Source organism: Pyrgilauda ruficollis, unplaced genomic scaffold, assembly GCF_017590135.1.
Source record: "Pyrgilauda ruficollis isolate IOZ18807 unplaced genomic scaffold, ASM1759013v1 scaffold135, whole genome shotgun sequence".
In the NCBI taxonomy this organism is placed as follows: Eukaryota; Metazoa; Chordata; class Aves; order Passeriformes; family Passeridae; genus Pyrgilauda; species Pyrgilauda ruficollis.
Window position 1 is genome coordinate 1,135,520 of NW_024511988.1, and position 15,805 is coordinate 1,151,324.

General features: G+C 48.0%; 1 protein-coding gene across 3 annotated transcripts in view; it reads right to left on the reverse strand.

Moving 5' to 3' along the window:
* DAAM1 (dishevelled associated activator of morphogenesis 1) overlaps positions 1-15,805 on the reverse strand; it is a 91,198-nt gene that overhangs the window by 33,729 nt on the left and 41,664 nt on the right. For all 3 annotated transcript variants that reach the window (XM_041459395.1, XM_041459396.1, XM_041459397.1), the window contains one exon: positions 6,077-6,166. In XM_041459395.1, coding sequence (XP_041315329.1) covers positions 6,077-6,166 — 90 coding nt within the window. The remainder of the gene's footprint in view (positions 1-6,076; positions 6,167-15,805) is intronic.

Genomic DNA, 15,805 nt, shown 5'->3' on the forward strand with positions numbered 1-15,805 from the left:
CTGGAACCCAGACTGAGCTGCTCTGTTAGAGACACACTGATGGCTTTAATTGCACATCAACATCCCTCACTGTCCTCCAGGCCCCAGTCTGCCACCACATGTGCTCAGCTGCAAAAACAAAGACATGCCAAAGTTGCACAGACAAGGGCAGCACTTGCTCCATCCCTGCTTTGTTCCACCTGTGCCCCTCACCTGTTTCTTCTTTCCAGGGACCTGGCATGAACACAAATCCCATCAGCTGCAGCCCTGGTGTCACCATGTTGCCCTCTCATGTCACAGCCTCTGCTGTCCCTTAGCCCTGAGTTCTGTGCATGGAGCTGATGGATGCTGTTCTGTTCCAGGGTGGCAGTGGCTGCTATGATGTGAATCCCATAAATGAGCTCCATCCCCTCCTCAGCACTGCAGGGAAAGCAGTGCCCAGTCATTAGCAGGAGCTTTCCCAAGTGAAGGTCACCAATCTGCCAGCTCCAGCCATCCCTTTGCTCTTCCCAGAGAGATTTCACACTCCCCAGCCCTGTCATGTCTTGGTTATGAGCCTGACACTTCCACAGCCTTTGTGCCTCCCCCTTGGAGCATCAGCAGCTCCCACTGCCAGAATTCCTTCTCTTCTCAATGACCACTAGACAGAGAAGGTGGGGGCTCAGCCACTGGTGGCTCAAAGCAATTTCAAGGCTGGTCTCAACCTATTTTCAGCGGGAGGGAGCATCCCCACAAGCTCCTGCTGCTCTGACCTGCAGGAATGCAGCTGCTGGGAGCAGTGCAAGCTCCCAGCATGTCCCCATGGTGGTGGAGAAAGACACTGTGATGCTCCTCAGTGCTCTGTCACACCTGCTTTGCTTCCTGAACAAGCTTCTGGCAACATCTTACAGATCCTCAGTCTGCAGGTGATGTCACACCTGATCCAGCAGCCTGCTTCCCTATACTCAGAGCCCATCATGGTGCTTTGGGATAACTGGATCTGGAGCTGCTTTGGGATGACTGATTGTGGCTGGCTGAGTTCCCCACCCACCTGGTGTCCAACACACCAAGCTACATCCTCCAAGGCTGGAAGGAAAGGGCTGGCTCACAGCAGCCAGCTCCTTGCAAGCCCCAGAGAGCCTTTCAGTGACAACAGCCATGGCTTTTCTCCAAGGCAGCAAGTGACAGGACAAACGGAAATGGCCTCAGGTTGTGCCAGGGGAGGCTTGGATTGGATGTCTGGAATAATTTCTTCACTGAAAATGTAGTCAGGCACTGGAACAGGCTGCCCAGGGGGTGGTGGAATCATCATCCCTGAAGTGTTCAAAAAAGTGGGAAAGTGGCTCTTGGGCCATGGTTTAAGGGTGAACATGGCAGCACTGGGTTAATGGCTGGATTCAGTGATCTCAGAGGTCTTTCAACCTTAACAATTCCATGATTCTGGTGGGTCACCTGCAAGGCTGGTCTGCCCCAGGAGTACTCCCCAGGAAAGTCACAGGAAAGGATTAAAAAAACCCTCTTCAACTGGCACCAGCGGCAAAACCAGAAACACCCCCTTCATTTTTACACATTGTCCTGACATAACTTCTACTTTGCACAGTGCTCCCCACCCCTCCTTGCAAGGGAAAGCTGGCAGCAGTGGCAGCTCACTGCACTTTGGCAACCCCTCCCTCCCTGACTGCTCTGGATGATCCACCTGGATGCTGTCTGCAAGGTCACAGAGGAAGCACACTGTGGCATGGATGGCTTTTAAAGCCAAGGTGTCTTCAGCCTGTATGAGATGTTTAAATCCAGCCCAGCTCCACTAACATAGCCCAGCCTTTGCCAGACGTGTGCTGGTGGAGGTTTGGGCCCACCAAGGCTCCCTCATCCCTCCAGGTATTCCTGAAACAGCACCTAAATGATTCAACAAAGCTGCTTCCCCATGGAGCCATGCAGCAAAGGGCTGGAATTTCATCAGACTCTCCCCAGGCTGGGATCTCAGGGTCAGAAGCAGCCCAGCCCAGCCTGCTCTGGTTTTCCATGTGCTAACACTTGCTATACCCTCTCCTCCACAAACACACACGTGCCCTCATACACTTTTCCCAGGGTTTAAAAATTATGCTCCCCACAAGCAAATATAGCATGACCAGATGCCTTTCGTAGTCAGCTGGTTCATTGTTTAAAAAGCTTTGCTACAAAATCCAAAAAGATTGCTAACAGATGCATTTTTTGGCCCGTGAGCGAGAAAAACCTTGCTTAAACAAAAGTGTGTTGTGATTGGAACTAAAAGGGGAATTACCTTGAAAGATAAAAACTATAAACATTTCCCAGTGAAAAACATCCCCAGCCATGCAAAGAGGCAGTTTCTCTCGGTCAGCCTGAGCAAATGACACCTGAGATGGTATTTCAACCTGCTGCTGCAATAACAGCAGGTATATCTGGAGGTTCAGAGGTCATGAAATCCTTCTCATCCATCCCAGGTGACCCTGGAGCATGGCAAAAAGCCAAGCTATTTTATCCTCCCCTCCCCTGTATGCCATCTTTGTCAGCTTTTGCTCTTAGTTCTGCTACTGCAGCAAAAATACAGGGGATTGATGTTTTTTAAATGAAAGAAATGGAAGGCAAGCCCCACAAAGGAGCTGCAGGACTGAGCAGGACAAGTGGAAGGAGCTGGAAAGCAAAGCTCTCTAGAGGGAGTGGGTGGAAGTAGCAGTTGGAGGGGAAAAAGGCTGTCTGCCTGGGAAATACAGGATTATTGGAGACACATAACTCATTTATTACATATTTCCCCTGAAAAATCACCACTGCTGCCTTTTCCTAGTGCAAAAAGATGCTGGTTTCTATCTGACCCCTGAGGAAACTTTAGATACAAGCTTTGCTTCACAGTGCTCAGAGTGATGCACCCAGGGTTAGTGATGCCACTGGGTTTTCAATACAAGCTTACAGAGCTCAGCATCACTTGGCATCCCTGCAGGTCATTCCTCCTCTACTCCAACTTTAGAAATGCTCAGCTGCACCCAAAGGGAGAGGGGCAGAGCCAGACCCTGCATTCACATCAGCTGTTTTTCACTACCCATCCCTCCCTCCTGTTTATTTATTCTGAGCTTCTGCCCCAACACCCTGTACCCACCTATATTTTGAGGCTCATAAAAGCCACCCTTTGAGCTGCTTTAACAGCTTGACATGACCTACATGGGCTGTCAGGAGCCAAATCTCCTGTGGTTAAACAGGTCCTGCAGACTGAGCACGAAGGGTTAATCATTAACTCCCCTATTAACTCCCTCTGGAGCGTGGCCTCTGGAAAAAGGCCATCCTGAGTCACACTCTTCCACTGAGGCAAACCCACAGCCAAAGAAACAGCAAATCTGGAAACCCTCCTGCTTCCTCCCTGCACTTCCGAGCAATATCCTCTCCTGGAGAGCGGGACCAGCAGGGAGTGAAATATTTTGGGATGAGCTATGGAACGAGTCATGGTCCAGAAATACCACTTCTAAAAGCAGATTTCATCCCACTGTCGATGCATCTCTGCCTTTGCATTTCCCTGCTTTACCCCAGCCATAGCCCCTCTGACAACTTCACAGAATAATCTTTAAATCTCTCTCCTGACCCCAGCACTGCACAGCTGCTGGATTTACTGCAGACTTCAGGTCCTCCTCAGGCTGCTGCTGACAGAACTGGCCAGCCCCATCACGGGATGCTTTTTGTCTCTCAGTCCCCTGAGTGACACAGGGTGATGCAGGAGGGGTGGGATCATGAGGAGTTCCTGCAGCGCAACCCCCAAGGACGGGATCAAGCCCACTGTCTCCACGGATGGAGAATCAGGGAGGACAAAGCCTCCACCCTGCCAAGCCAGTCCTCTGGGCTGGGATAAAACCAGCTGCTAGCAGGGCAGAGAAAGCAGGATATAGGGCTGCAGGCCAGGGGGAAATATTCCAGGGAAAGAAACATGCCTGGGGGACAGCTGGATTTTCCCTATTTCCTCTCAACAGGCACTGCCAAGGCCAGGTGCTGTCAGGTCTCCTTCCAGGACAACCCAGCAAAAATGTCTCATTTTTGGTTCCCTTGTACAAAATCTTGCCTGTCATGGGAATACATAAAACAGCAACATCTGGGATGTGCTCTGGAGAGCTGAGTGTGGTGGATGACACAGACAGCAAAGCAGAAGCACCAGCCAAAACTGGCAGCAGAGTAAAGAGCAAAACTGCTCAGGGGACAATTCTGGATTGTTGGGAAGTCAGGCAGCTGCCTGAGACTGATGTCCACCTTTGCCAGCTCCCTGGGACCCTCCAGGTGAAACTGGGTGTTAAAAGTATCTTGAGCAACAACTTGCTGTTAAACACAGGCTTTGGGCACACCCTGCACTTCCCAAATCACTGCCACTCCAGGGAGGTAAGACCACTGTCCTAGCCCCAGCTCTGCTGCCCTGCCCAAAAAGCAGACACTGCTCTCAGCTGGAGAAGTCCAGCCCCTCTCCTCAATGCCAGCCTACCATGTAGGTGATCTGGCCTCATAAATACACAGGAGCACAAGTAAGATTTACCCTGAGCTGCCAGAATATCCACCAGCGATTCGGCTGCTCACCAGTCATCACCACACAGGGCAGGACAGCCTAGAGCCTGCTGTGCACAGACATGCTCTCCAGCCCATGTAACTCCTGATTTCCTCCAAGGCTGGAGCCTTCATTGATATGGTCTCACTCATTTTTAATTAAAAAGCAGGAGAAAAGCATTTGTCTCCACCAGCACATCTCCACCAGAGCAAGCAGTGGCACATGTGCTCTGCAGCTCAATGTGATGGCATCACAAGTAGGGAAGGAGTGGCTGGGAACAGCCAGAGGAATGAGGACCAGAGGAGTCCAGCAGCCAGGATCCAGCCTCAGATGGATGCCTGCTCCCAGAACCTCAGAGGATGCCACAGGCACCATTCTGTGGCTCCTTCCTCCTCTGAGCAAGGAGTTTCACAGCACAGCCTGTAAAAACCCATGAGAGCAAGGAGATCCTGGAAAGGGAAAGAGCCACCATCAGCTCCATCTAAACCCTTCCTCAGGAGATTAGATAGCACATAATCTGCACTCACAATAATAATTACATGGCTTTGCTTGATTTAACTCTCCCATTATCCAGACACACCAGGGCCAGGCTCTGCTTATCCACCAGGGAGTGACAAGCAGCATCCCCTGCCCATTCTCCTGTTGATCCTGACCAGTGCCTGCAATTTGTTCACATCCCTTCTCCCCTCCCATTTAAACCTCGGGCATGGCAGGCCTCTGTTTAACAATAATACAGGGATTTCAGGGGTATTTATGAGAGGCTTAAAACTTAATCCTACATGAGCAAGGTAAGCCTGCTCTTGGCCTAAAATGCAGATGGAAAATCTGGTGCCATTGCTACAGCAGGAGAAAAGAGACATTTACAGCAGTGAGCACCCTTTGAGTGGGGCAGTGACTGCCAGCACTGCCCAGCCACCCCCTGCAGCCAGGTGAGGGGCACAGTGGCAAATTAGGGAATGGAATCAAAGAACCCTAGAATGGTTTGGGTTGGCAGGAACCTTAAGGATCAGCTAGTTCCAATGCCCCTGCTGTCAGCAGGGGCACCTGCCACCAGACCAGGTTGCTCCAAGCCCCACCCAACCTGGCTTGAAAAAATTCCAGGGACGGGGCATCCACAATTTCCCTGGGCAACCTGCGCCAGTGCTTCAACACCTTCACTGTAAAAACCTTTTTCCCTTAATCTAACCTAAATAAACTTCCAGTTTGCAATCATTACCCCTTGTCCTACTGCAACAGCCCCTATTATGAGGTTTGTCCTCATCTGTTTTATGAGTCCCCTTTAGATACTGGGAGGGGCTCTAGGACATGGTGAGCAGTCCCTCACCCCTGCAAGGCCAGCCTCAGTGCCCACAGAGTTCCATGTGCTGGAAGGGATGAGCATGGAGGTGGGGACACTCATGTGGGTTGTGGGGACACTCTCTCCAGTCTGAATGGGCTGGGAACCAAACACCTTGTTTTTCCAGGTCACTCCAGGAACAGACCCATTTCTGTGACACCACCTGCCATCCCAAGAGCTGTGTCATTCCCCCCAACTCCTCCCCATCCTGCATGAGAGGGAAGAGGCTCAGCACCCAACAAGTCTCTTACTTTCTTCTTGCTGCAGTAGATCTGCCACTTCTTCTCTGCTGGCAGTGCAAACATGGCCTCTCTGTGCTTGTCTGTGAGGTCAAGCTCATCCTGGAAAGGAGAAAAGAAACACAAAACATGCACCATGAGTACACAAACAGGTGATGGCAACTCATCCCAGACAAGCCAACTCATCCCAGACACAGCCCCCCAGACAAGCAGTGTAAATCAATGTGGGGTCACACCACGGCACATCAGTGACCCCACAGCATCACCTCGTGACTCTCAATTTGTCAGGGCAATGATGCAAATTCTCATCCTGCTCTTGCTGACCTCTCCTGTCTCTGGGCTGCAAACTCTTCCCTGCCTTGTCCCTCCCAGATATCTCCTTCACTGCTTTTAAAGGCTGTAAGTGTTTTGGAAAGGACACCCATGAAGCCATCACGGCTGCCCACAAGACTCACACTGACAGCTTCAGGTGAGCAATCTCATCTAAGACACACACAGCAAAGAAAAATCCAAACAGGACCTTTCTTTTTTATCATCACTACTTCACTGGAGCACCTCACTCCGAGTGGTCCAGCCCATTTCCATTGCTGACACCCTCATATCATCAAAAACTATAGTGTTTGGCTTTTGCTTTGTTTTCCTACAGCTAAAAATAGAAAGCTCTTTTCCTAATACCTACAGTTCATAAAGAGGTACATCCTCTCCATCAAAAGTGGATCACGTACTGCCTGGCAGAGATAAAGCTGTTTACTGACTGAAGCCTTTATTGGTTTATCTGATGTTTTAAAGTACACATCCATTTTCAGCTTGGAAGCTCGGTTAGCAGCGTGCCCTCCGCCGGGATGCCCGAGTATTATCAAAGCCTCATCGCTTCCTGGTGCTAGATGTAGGTCAAAGCTTTTATGAGGGAACTAAATAAAACATTCAGGCAGGGCTGGGAGGCTCGTTGCTAAAGCCAACATCGATCTTAGAACCATAGGTACCTCTTAAAATCACCACCTGGTGATAATCCTCGTGCTGGAGGGGTTTGGGGGCGGCAGTGAGAGGCTGCAGAAGGTCACAGGAAAGCCCTGCCATGGCTTCAAGCCAACTCATCCCACCCACACTGTGGATTTAAGTAAGAGGATCCCCGTTAAAAATTACACATTTAATTCCAGCAACCAAAAAACCCCATATGGAGAACTGTTAAAGCTTCCCTGCCTGAACAATAACACTTATCAACTACAACTGGCAGCTTCTGTACCCCAATCAAAGCCCCATTTGGGGAAGGCTGAGCAAGATGCCTCAGGCAAAAGATGGGCTCCTGCATCAGCAAGCCCACAGACCACCAAGAAATTCAGCTGATATAATTCAAGCTCATACTGCACCCAGTAGCCAAGGAAGGGAGCTTTCAGCTATCTTGTAATAGGGGCCCTCCAGCACAACAACCAGTGACAGAGGGCTGCTAGCAGTCCCAGACACCTCAGAAAGGCTCATCTGTGCACTGCAGGTATTGATTTCTCTTCTTGTCAAAACCTCAAAAGGAAAGGCGTTGCAGAGTTTTTTCTATTACGCATTCATTGAGGAGGCTTTGCCTCTTCCCTGACTTTTTTACCCCAAATCTTCAAACCACCATGCTGCACAGAGCTGATGCTGGTGCAGTTCTGGAAGCAGACTTGGACACCTTTACAACAGAAAAATCCATGCTGCCACAACAGAGACTGGGGAAAAAGAGAGGACTGAGAAAACCTGAGCCCTGTGCAAGCCACATCTCATCCTCCTGCACCCAGGGAGGAGAACCTGGGCTAGGGACTACTCCAACAAGTGCCAAGCTCAAACATTCCCATGTCCTTACAGTTGGGGAGGTCAGAGATTCCTATCAAGCAATCAACCTCCACCCCAGCCTTCGGCAAGCCTTGTCACCCTTCCATGCCTCTAAATCAAAACTGCACTTCCCCGTTGTCTCCTCAGGCTATGAGCCAGTCAAACATCCAAGCTCTGCTTCAGCCTCAGTTAACAGAAATCACAGAATGGTTTGGGTTGGGACAGACCTTAAATATTCCAACATTCTCCACCTTTTAAACCAGGTTGCTCAGAGTCCCATACAACCTGGCCTTGAACATTTTTTTTGAAAGTCTAAAGGTGACCAACAGGATGACACCCACACAGGGACCAAGCTGAAATTCAGCTAACTGGAAAAGTAAATCTGGGAGTGTGGGGGAGGAGAAGGGTCTCTTGATGAATATTTACCTCTGTGGTGAGGGTTTGAGAGAGCACAGGAAACTGCTTCCACTGTGACCCCTTTCTGGCCATGTGAATCTGATAATCAGGTCTGAAAGCACCAGCCACATACATCTGCACTTAGGTCCTTAGAAAAATATTTACTGAAACTTTCAAAATGCCCATACCCTAAAAAGACAACCTGTGCAAATGTGAAGATTTATTAACAAGAAAAAAAAAAAAAACCTAAACCAAGCTGAAACCTAAGCAGGAGCAAGAAAGGACAAAACAGAAGAACATATTAGGTAGGTGCTGGCACATGACAATGTGCAAACACATCCAAAAAAGGTGCAGAAATGCTTTTAAGTCTCACACAGCACATTTCATCGTGCCTCAGCTCTAACACGTTCACTCATCACAGCCCTGCATCACTCAACAACACCTACCTAATGATATCTTGCAGGATGCTTGGGAGAGGTGTTTAAATAAATACTATGTGGCACCCAGTGAATATGAAAATCCTCATAATCAAAGAGTGACTAACGACTGCTATTCGGAGCCGTAACAGTGACTCAGCTGTGAAGAGTCAGGTCTTTGCTGCTTTTTACGTGTATGGGGATTCCTGCAGACACCTCCAGCCCCTTGCTCAGGCTCACTGATGTGCATTTCAGTGCAGGCTGCTCAGAAACTGCCCTTTCCAGCTCCAAAAGATCAAGAAAAGACAGGAAAAACACCTGTTTTCTGGGGGCTCATAGCCCACTGTAGAAATGCAGCTCCCACAAAGCCTTTAACAATCGACTGGAGTCCCACAGCAGCAGAGAAGCCATGCAGAAACTCACACCCATATGGGCCTTCAATTAGTAATCACGAGCTTGATAATTAGGTGATTCTAACTGGAAATTCATTTTATGGGCCATTTGCAATCCACACACTCCCACTACAGAGCGTGATGCTGGCAGCTGTTGAAGAGTGAGAAGACAACCAGTGGGTCGGTGTCCATCACCCTCACAGCCCTCACCCCTCTCAGCTCTGCCCCTTCCACCTGGCTGCCTCCCATGTCAGGATCTGCCAACTTCACTATTTTTAATACTTTTTTGGAATCAGGTCAGTGGCATAAAAAATAACAGCCTCGTTTTACCACCAAAGGAAGTCTCTGCCCAGAGTGTTTTTACTGGAAAGAGATATGCTACTCTTAAATATTTATTCTGTACAGCTAAACTATTCACCTTTACATCAGGAAACAGGTTTCCACATTAAATCTTCATTTGAATATGGTTTTAAAAAAACCTCATAGGGAAGCTTTGATTCTCAGTGTGTATTTTGCTATTTCCAGGAGGTACAACACTTCCATGCTGTGTGCTCTGCTGACAGCTCTGCATTCCAGCCAAGCAAACCTCAGGCTCTCTCTCTGAGCACAGCAAGAGCTCCAGCGAAGGTGAGATCTCACAGCATTCTCCTGAAGTTACCTAGGAAACGTGTGGCTCAGCTCAGCACATGGTGAGCACAACCCTGTGAGCCAAACAAGCGGTCCATGCTCTCCCTTGGAGGACACACAGCAGCACTCAGGGACAGACATTCCCATGGCCTGCACCTCCCCAAGCTGGCAGCTCGATGGTGTGAGGGGCCCTGTGGTCAATCAACCCCCTGGGCCATTGCCCTGGGCCATGTACAGATGGCTTTTTGAGTATCTCCAAGGAGGAAGATGCCACCACCTCTCTGGTTGGTAGCCACTGCCATCTCCTACCACCTCCTGAAGGCAAAGCCAGATCAAGCCAAAAAAACACTGGAAAAAATGTTCAACCCTCCCAGCAGGAAAAGCATCAAGTCCAGCCTCAGACTCACAGCACAGACAAACTCCTGTCCCTGCCACTTCACTCATGCCATGTTTTAATGAGCATCTTCCACAGACTGAGAGCCACAGGCATTAGTGGGGGCAACAGGAGGGAGACAGCAGGATGCTGCAAATCTCCTGACTTCAGGAATCACCTCCAGGATGGGTTCCTGGAGCTGGGTGAGCCCAAATGCTGCCCTACCCATGTCCATAAGACCACAGTGTGACCAGCATGGGTTCTTCCCCTACATCCCACAGGTCCTTCATGCCATCAAACATTCTGCATGAAGCATCTGGGGAGTAGAGATTAAAGAGATTAAATAAGGAACAACTTCCTATAGTGGGGTCTGCAACTCCAAAATATCCTTAGAGGATGTAAGAAAAGAAGATGAAAAACCTTTAAATCCAATATACCTTTCTGGTTGATAACTTGTGTAAGTTTAGTACATGGAGGAGACATGGGGTCACCCACTGCCACAACTGATATAATGATTATTTTAAATTTGCTGGTTTGTGCTGGGTTTGTAGAAACATACATATATATGTTTATAGAGGGACAGAAAAGCTTGTTTTGGGCAGCTAAAAGATCAGCTAGTTTCAATGCATTCCCTGTGAGCAGGGATGCCATCCACTAGACCAAGCTGCTCCAAGTCACATCTCACCTGGCTTTAAAACTTCCAGGGATGAGGCATCCACAACTTCTCTCTCTGGATTTACTTATACATACAGGTGTGCATAAATAACTAAATAAATATATACACACATATATACAGAAAGATGTCACTGGATCAATAAATGACCAACATAATAAACAGTAAATGAATTTACTCCTGGTGGATGGATGAACAGAGTTTAGAAATTTCTGCAAGCGAGGCTATAGCATGTAAAGATGAGATCTCTTGGATCATCAAATGAAGCATGAGAGAGATTCAAGAATGTTCAAAAAATATGGAAAAAAATAGAAGGAAAAAACAAAGTGTGAACTTTTTGGCAATGTTTGGCATTAGGGGTCCAGCATGGGAATTAAAAAGTCAATAAATAATGGCCTGTTGAAGCCTGCACCGCCTTCCTTTCTCAGGGGTCATATTCTTTTTCACTCTCTTCCAGGCATTCTTCTCTAAGTTCATCAATTTGATTTATCCCAGAACGCTCTGGTGTCAGGGGAAATGGCAATCAGCATTTTTCCCCCCATTCCTCATCTCTTGTTTTTCCGCTGCCCGTGCGGCCGGAGCAGCAGCTGCTGCTTCCAGTGCTGGCCCTGCTGCCTTCAGCAAACCCCTGCCCCAGAACACACCCTACTCAGCTCCTTATTTTCCTTTTAAGCTGTTTTCTTGGAAAGAAAAAAGACATATTAATCCTTACTAACCAGTGGCTGTTACAAACAACCCCCTGTCTCCACACCCACCCTGCGCCGCAGGAGGAGCTCCTCCAGCTGCAGCTTTATTTAGGCAACTACAATTCTCAGTGTATGCAGATTTATCACAGGGGTTTTTTTTAAAGTCTTTTGGTTTTATTATCACTAATAAAAATGCCTCCTCCTCAGCACACTTCTTTTCAGCTACAGTACCCTGAGAGCTTAGAAACAACTCCTCAGACAAGCCAACCCCTGCTAATATTATCACTGTGTATTTTTAATTTCTCCATGACAACTAGCAGCTGCAATTACAGCACATGAACAAAAATCAACTATTCATGTTTTTAATGAATAAGCATAACAGATAAAAAATTATTATTCATTTTGTCTTTATGAATTTCCTGAATAAAGGAAATTGCTTACAGCCAAGCAAATGAGTAGCAGCAACAATGAATAACAGAAGCACTCGGAAGTGCTCATGCCTAGTTAACCTCTTCTCACAATGAATTTTTCTTCCTAGTCTCAGAAAGACCCCAATCCACCCTGCTCAGTTATTGACCTGAACACACTGGACAGACACAAATGAAATATATATTCCTTCCTCCTCCTGTAGGAAAGATTATGGCCATCAATAGCTGATTTAGCCCTTCAATAAACTCCAGCTGCAGTTGATTCATGTTCCCATCAGTTCAGACACCTAACTGAGGCAGACAGCATGTAATGCTTTAATATTTTAATTCAATAATTATTTTAATAGGCTAAAGATTTCAAAGCTGCTCATATTTCAATATTGGTGTATTTAAAAGAGATATTCACTAAATTTCTCCTTTTTTGTTATCTATTTCAATATTGGTGTATTTAAAAGAGATATTCACTAAATTTCTCCTTTTTTGCTATCATATATATATATATATATACATACACACTTCTTTTTAATGTTATTTATTTAGCTCAGCCTCCTGTGACCTTTTCACCGACCTCATCTGGAAAACCTTTCTCCCATTTTAATTAACCCAGGGTACTTTTCCAGCCTGAGTTATTGATCTGCACAGTTTCACCCTGCAGAGCACTCTCAGATCCAGAAGCCCTGCAGGTGCATCACCAGTGTGCTTTTTCCAAACAATTGTACATACACCCTGAAAAAAACAACAAAAATATGTCTCAGCCTATTATCTACTACTGTGACAGTTCAAATGGATCCAATCCAATCAACCAGAGCTGGGGATGGCTGTCCTTTGGTGGGTGCACCTCTTACCATAATAAAGCATAGAGCTGGCAAATAAGCAAGGTTACAGATGTGGACCTCTCAGCTCTTTACAGAACTCAAGCAGCACCTCCCTTTTCAGTCAGATTTTACACTGCTGCTGCTCCTGGCATCCCAGGGAGCTGCTCAAGCTGGAAATCAAGCCAACAGGCCAAGAGTGGCTCCAGATGTCCCCTGCCTGACAGGGATGCTCAGGTAGGAACACTGTGGATGGTTGATCTGGGGGTAAACCCTGCCAAGGTTTCCCAGATAATGCTCTGGGAAGGGTTTCAAAAGGGGCTGGATGGAATTAGAGGCTACAAAGCCCCACATCAGCTTGATCCTGGAAGTTTCCCAAGAGATACCTTGGGAACTAAAGAATGCAGCCACAGGAAGCAGAAGCCAGCTGTAGCATGATGCTGATGGAGCAACAGAGGATGGAAAAGGATGGGACAAGTCCTCATCCCTCACAGGCCTGGCTTTAGTCACACCTGAAATCCTAGCAGCATTTTTAAGAACTTACTCAGGTGCAAAGCAGAGTCACCCTAAGAGAAGGATACTTCTGACCAAGGCTGGAAGAGACTTGGAACAGCCTGGTGTGGTGGAAGGTGTCCCTGTCCATGGCAGGGGGCTGGAATGAGATGATCTTTTAGGTCCCTTCCAACCCAAACCACTCTGTGACTTCTATGATTTCAGGGTTGCACACCCAGCAGATGTCACCTGTAAGCAGGCTCAGACTGGCTTACAGATGTTGGGTGTGGTGGGGAAAGGGAAGCTGATCCTTGTAAATAATGGTATTGACTTGGACACTGGAGTTCATGGGAATTGGGATCGCTGGGCACTCAGGCAGGACCCTCCCTGCAGGGCTGCAAAAGCCTCAGCTGCCAAAAGCTGACCTTGGTGATGTTCCCACGCTGAGGAACACCCAGACTCTGCCAACAACAGATACTACAGCAGCACGGACAGCTTCCACTTGTATCTGCAAATGGATACACGGCAGGCACAGGCTATTCCCGGCAGGAATGCTTCCAGCTGAGCATGGTGATAGAGCACAACTCATCTGCTGTCCATCCTGCTCATAACTCCATCAACACCACCCAACCACTGAGCAGTGAGGAAGAAGACTGCTGCTGGAGCAGATTCCCTGTCCAAAGAGGCTGGTACCCTCCATGGTGACCTGTGCCAGAAATACTCGCAGCAAGTGCAAGCCAAAAACCTAAATGCCTCAATTAAGGTCACTGATGCATTACCAAACGAGCTGCCAGGCATCTCCCAGGGATGTGGCCTCCGCTTTTACGAAGTGCAAAGTGGAAAGCATTCCCACTAGCATTTCTATAGGTAGACTATATTATTTTTCCACATCACTTGGACTTCTGGAAACAAAGGGGTTCCTTATGTGCTCTCTGCCTTCAGCTGACATTCACATCGTGCTGTAACATAGCTCCTTTGTAGAATCTGGGGTTGGGAACAGCACTTTTTTTGGGCAAGCCCCATGCTGGTTTGTAGCAGTAACAGATACTGCAATTACAGGGCTGTTTCTGCTGAAATACAGAGTTCCTTGGTGGTTTGGTTCGTTCAGGTTCAGGGAACACACGTAGGCAGAAAACCCTTATTTTCTAACCAAGTAGGTGTGTGACTTCTCTATCAGATGCTTGCCTACCAAAAGGTACATTTAGAGATTAGCTGGGAGGGTGTTAACAACACGAGGTGATGAAAACAAGCACCGTGAGCGCTGGGCTGGGATGGGAGCCCGGCAGGTCCAGACTGCTCACATCAGAAAAACAAAAACTGGGCAGCCTGGTAAAGTGTCCATATGGCACACGGATCCCCGCAGAGTGAATTTAAAAGCAGATGTTACCTATCACTTGGTCTGCCTTCTTAAAAGTGATTCACAAGCCAAGGGAGCTTGGTTTTGGGAGACAGCAGTGGGATGGGGTCAGGAGCTCCATGCTCAGCATCTGGCTCTGGATGGACTCTGCAGAAAGGGGTGGCTTGCCCAGGACACAAGGGCTACTGCAACTGTAATTTTTTCTAGACACCAACCACATGCTTTTCTTTGCAGATATAGGGGAAATGGCTTTGGTCACCATTCAGTGGTTCTCAAAATCCTGAAGTCCTTAATGCTGGAAGGACCAGGCAGCAAAACACAACAGCTGACCTGCAAGCATGAAATGCAAAGCTTGGCTTTGCAGCTGATCCCTCAGCTGCTACTTAAAAGCCGTGTTGTTTTGCAAAACCCAAAACCTCATACTTTTTCCTTATTGGATTAGAAACCGGGGGAAAAGCACATTGCTGAAGTTCCTGAGTACAATGGAGATTGCTAGCAATGAGTTCCCAACGCCGAGCTGTTATTGACACACAGCAGTGCTCACACTGACCACACCACCATTTCTGCTCACGTTTATATGCTCCCTGCTCAAGCATTATATAAAAGAGCCATCATCCCAGCATGCCAAGAGGAAGGGGAGGCACAGCTCCAAGGGACAGTTATGCATGGAGAATCCTGCCCCAGCACTGCATATCATGAGCCACAGACCTATCGACCACCACGAAGCATTTCAAAGGCAACAGATTTAATGTCTGTGCCAGGGAATGCTATCTCCTCACCATCTCCTGATAGCATCCAGAGAGCAGCTCGGATGAAATGCATTAGTTGCCCCAAGTACAGCAGAAACAAATGCTGTGATAAATCTTATAAGCTGCCAGAGACCTTTTTATTGTTCCTCAGGCTCACAAGTTTCCACTAGTTCATAAAGCAGCAGGGAGGGGATACAGCCGCCTTCCATGTGAGGGGAAGGCATAAAGCCCAGGCAGCATCAGTGGGCAAAGGTCTGCACCCATCCTGAGTTTGGGGGGCTGGGCACACTGCACATCCACAAGCCTGCTGGTGTCACCTCCCCAAATCCCAAAAAACTTGTCAAGTGCTGGAGTCTGGGCAGAGGTACCCAGGGAAGGTTACATGCTCTGGTTTCACAGGCTAATAACAGGCTGCTGCACATCACAGGCAGGATGCAGGGCAGGATGGAGGTTGCTCTAATTTCTTCTGCATCACTAACTCAGAAGTGAAAAGGCTGTGAAGCCCCATTGGGAGCAGTAAATGGAATCTCCTCAAAG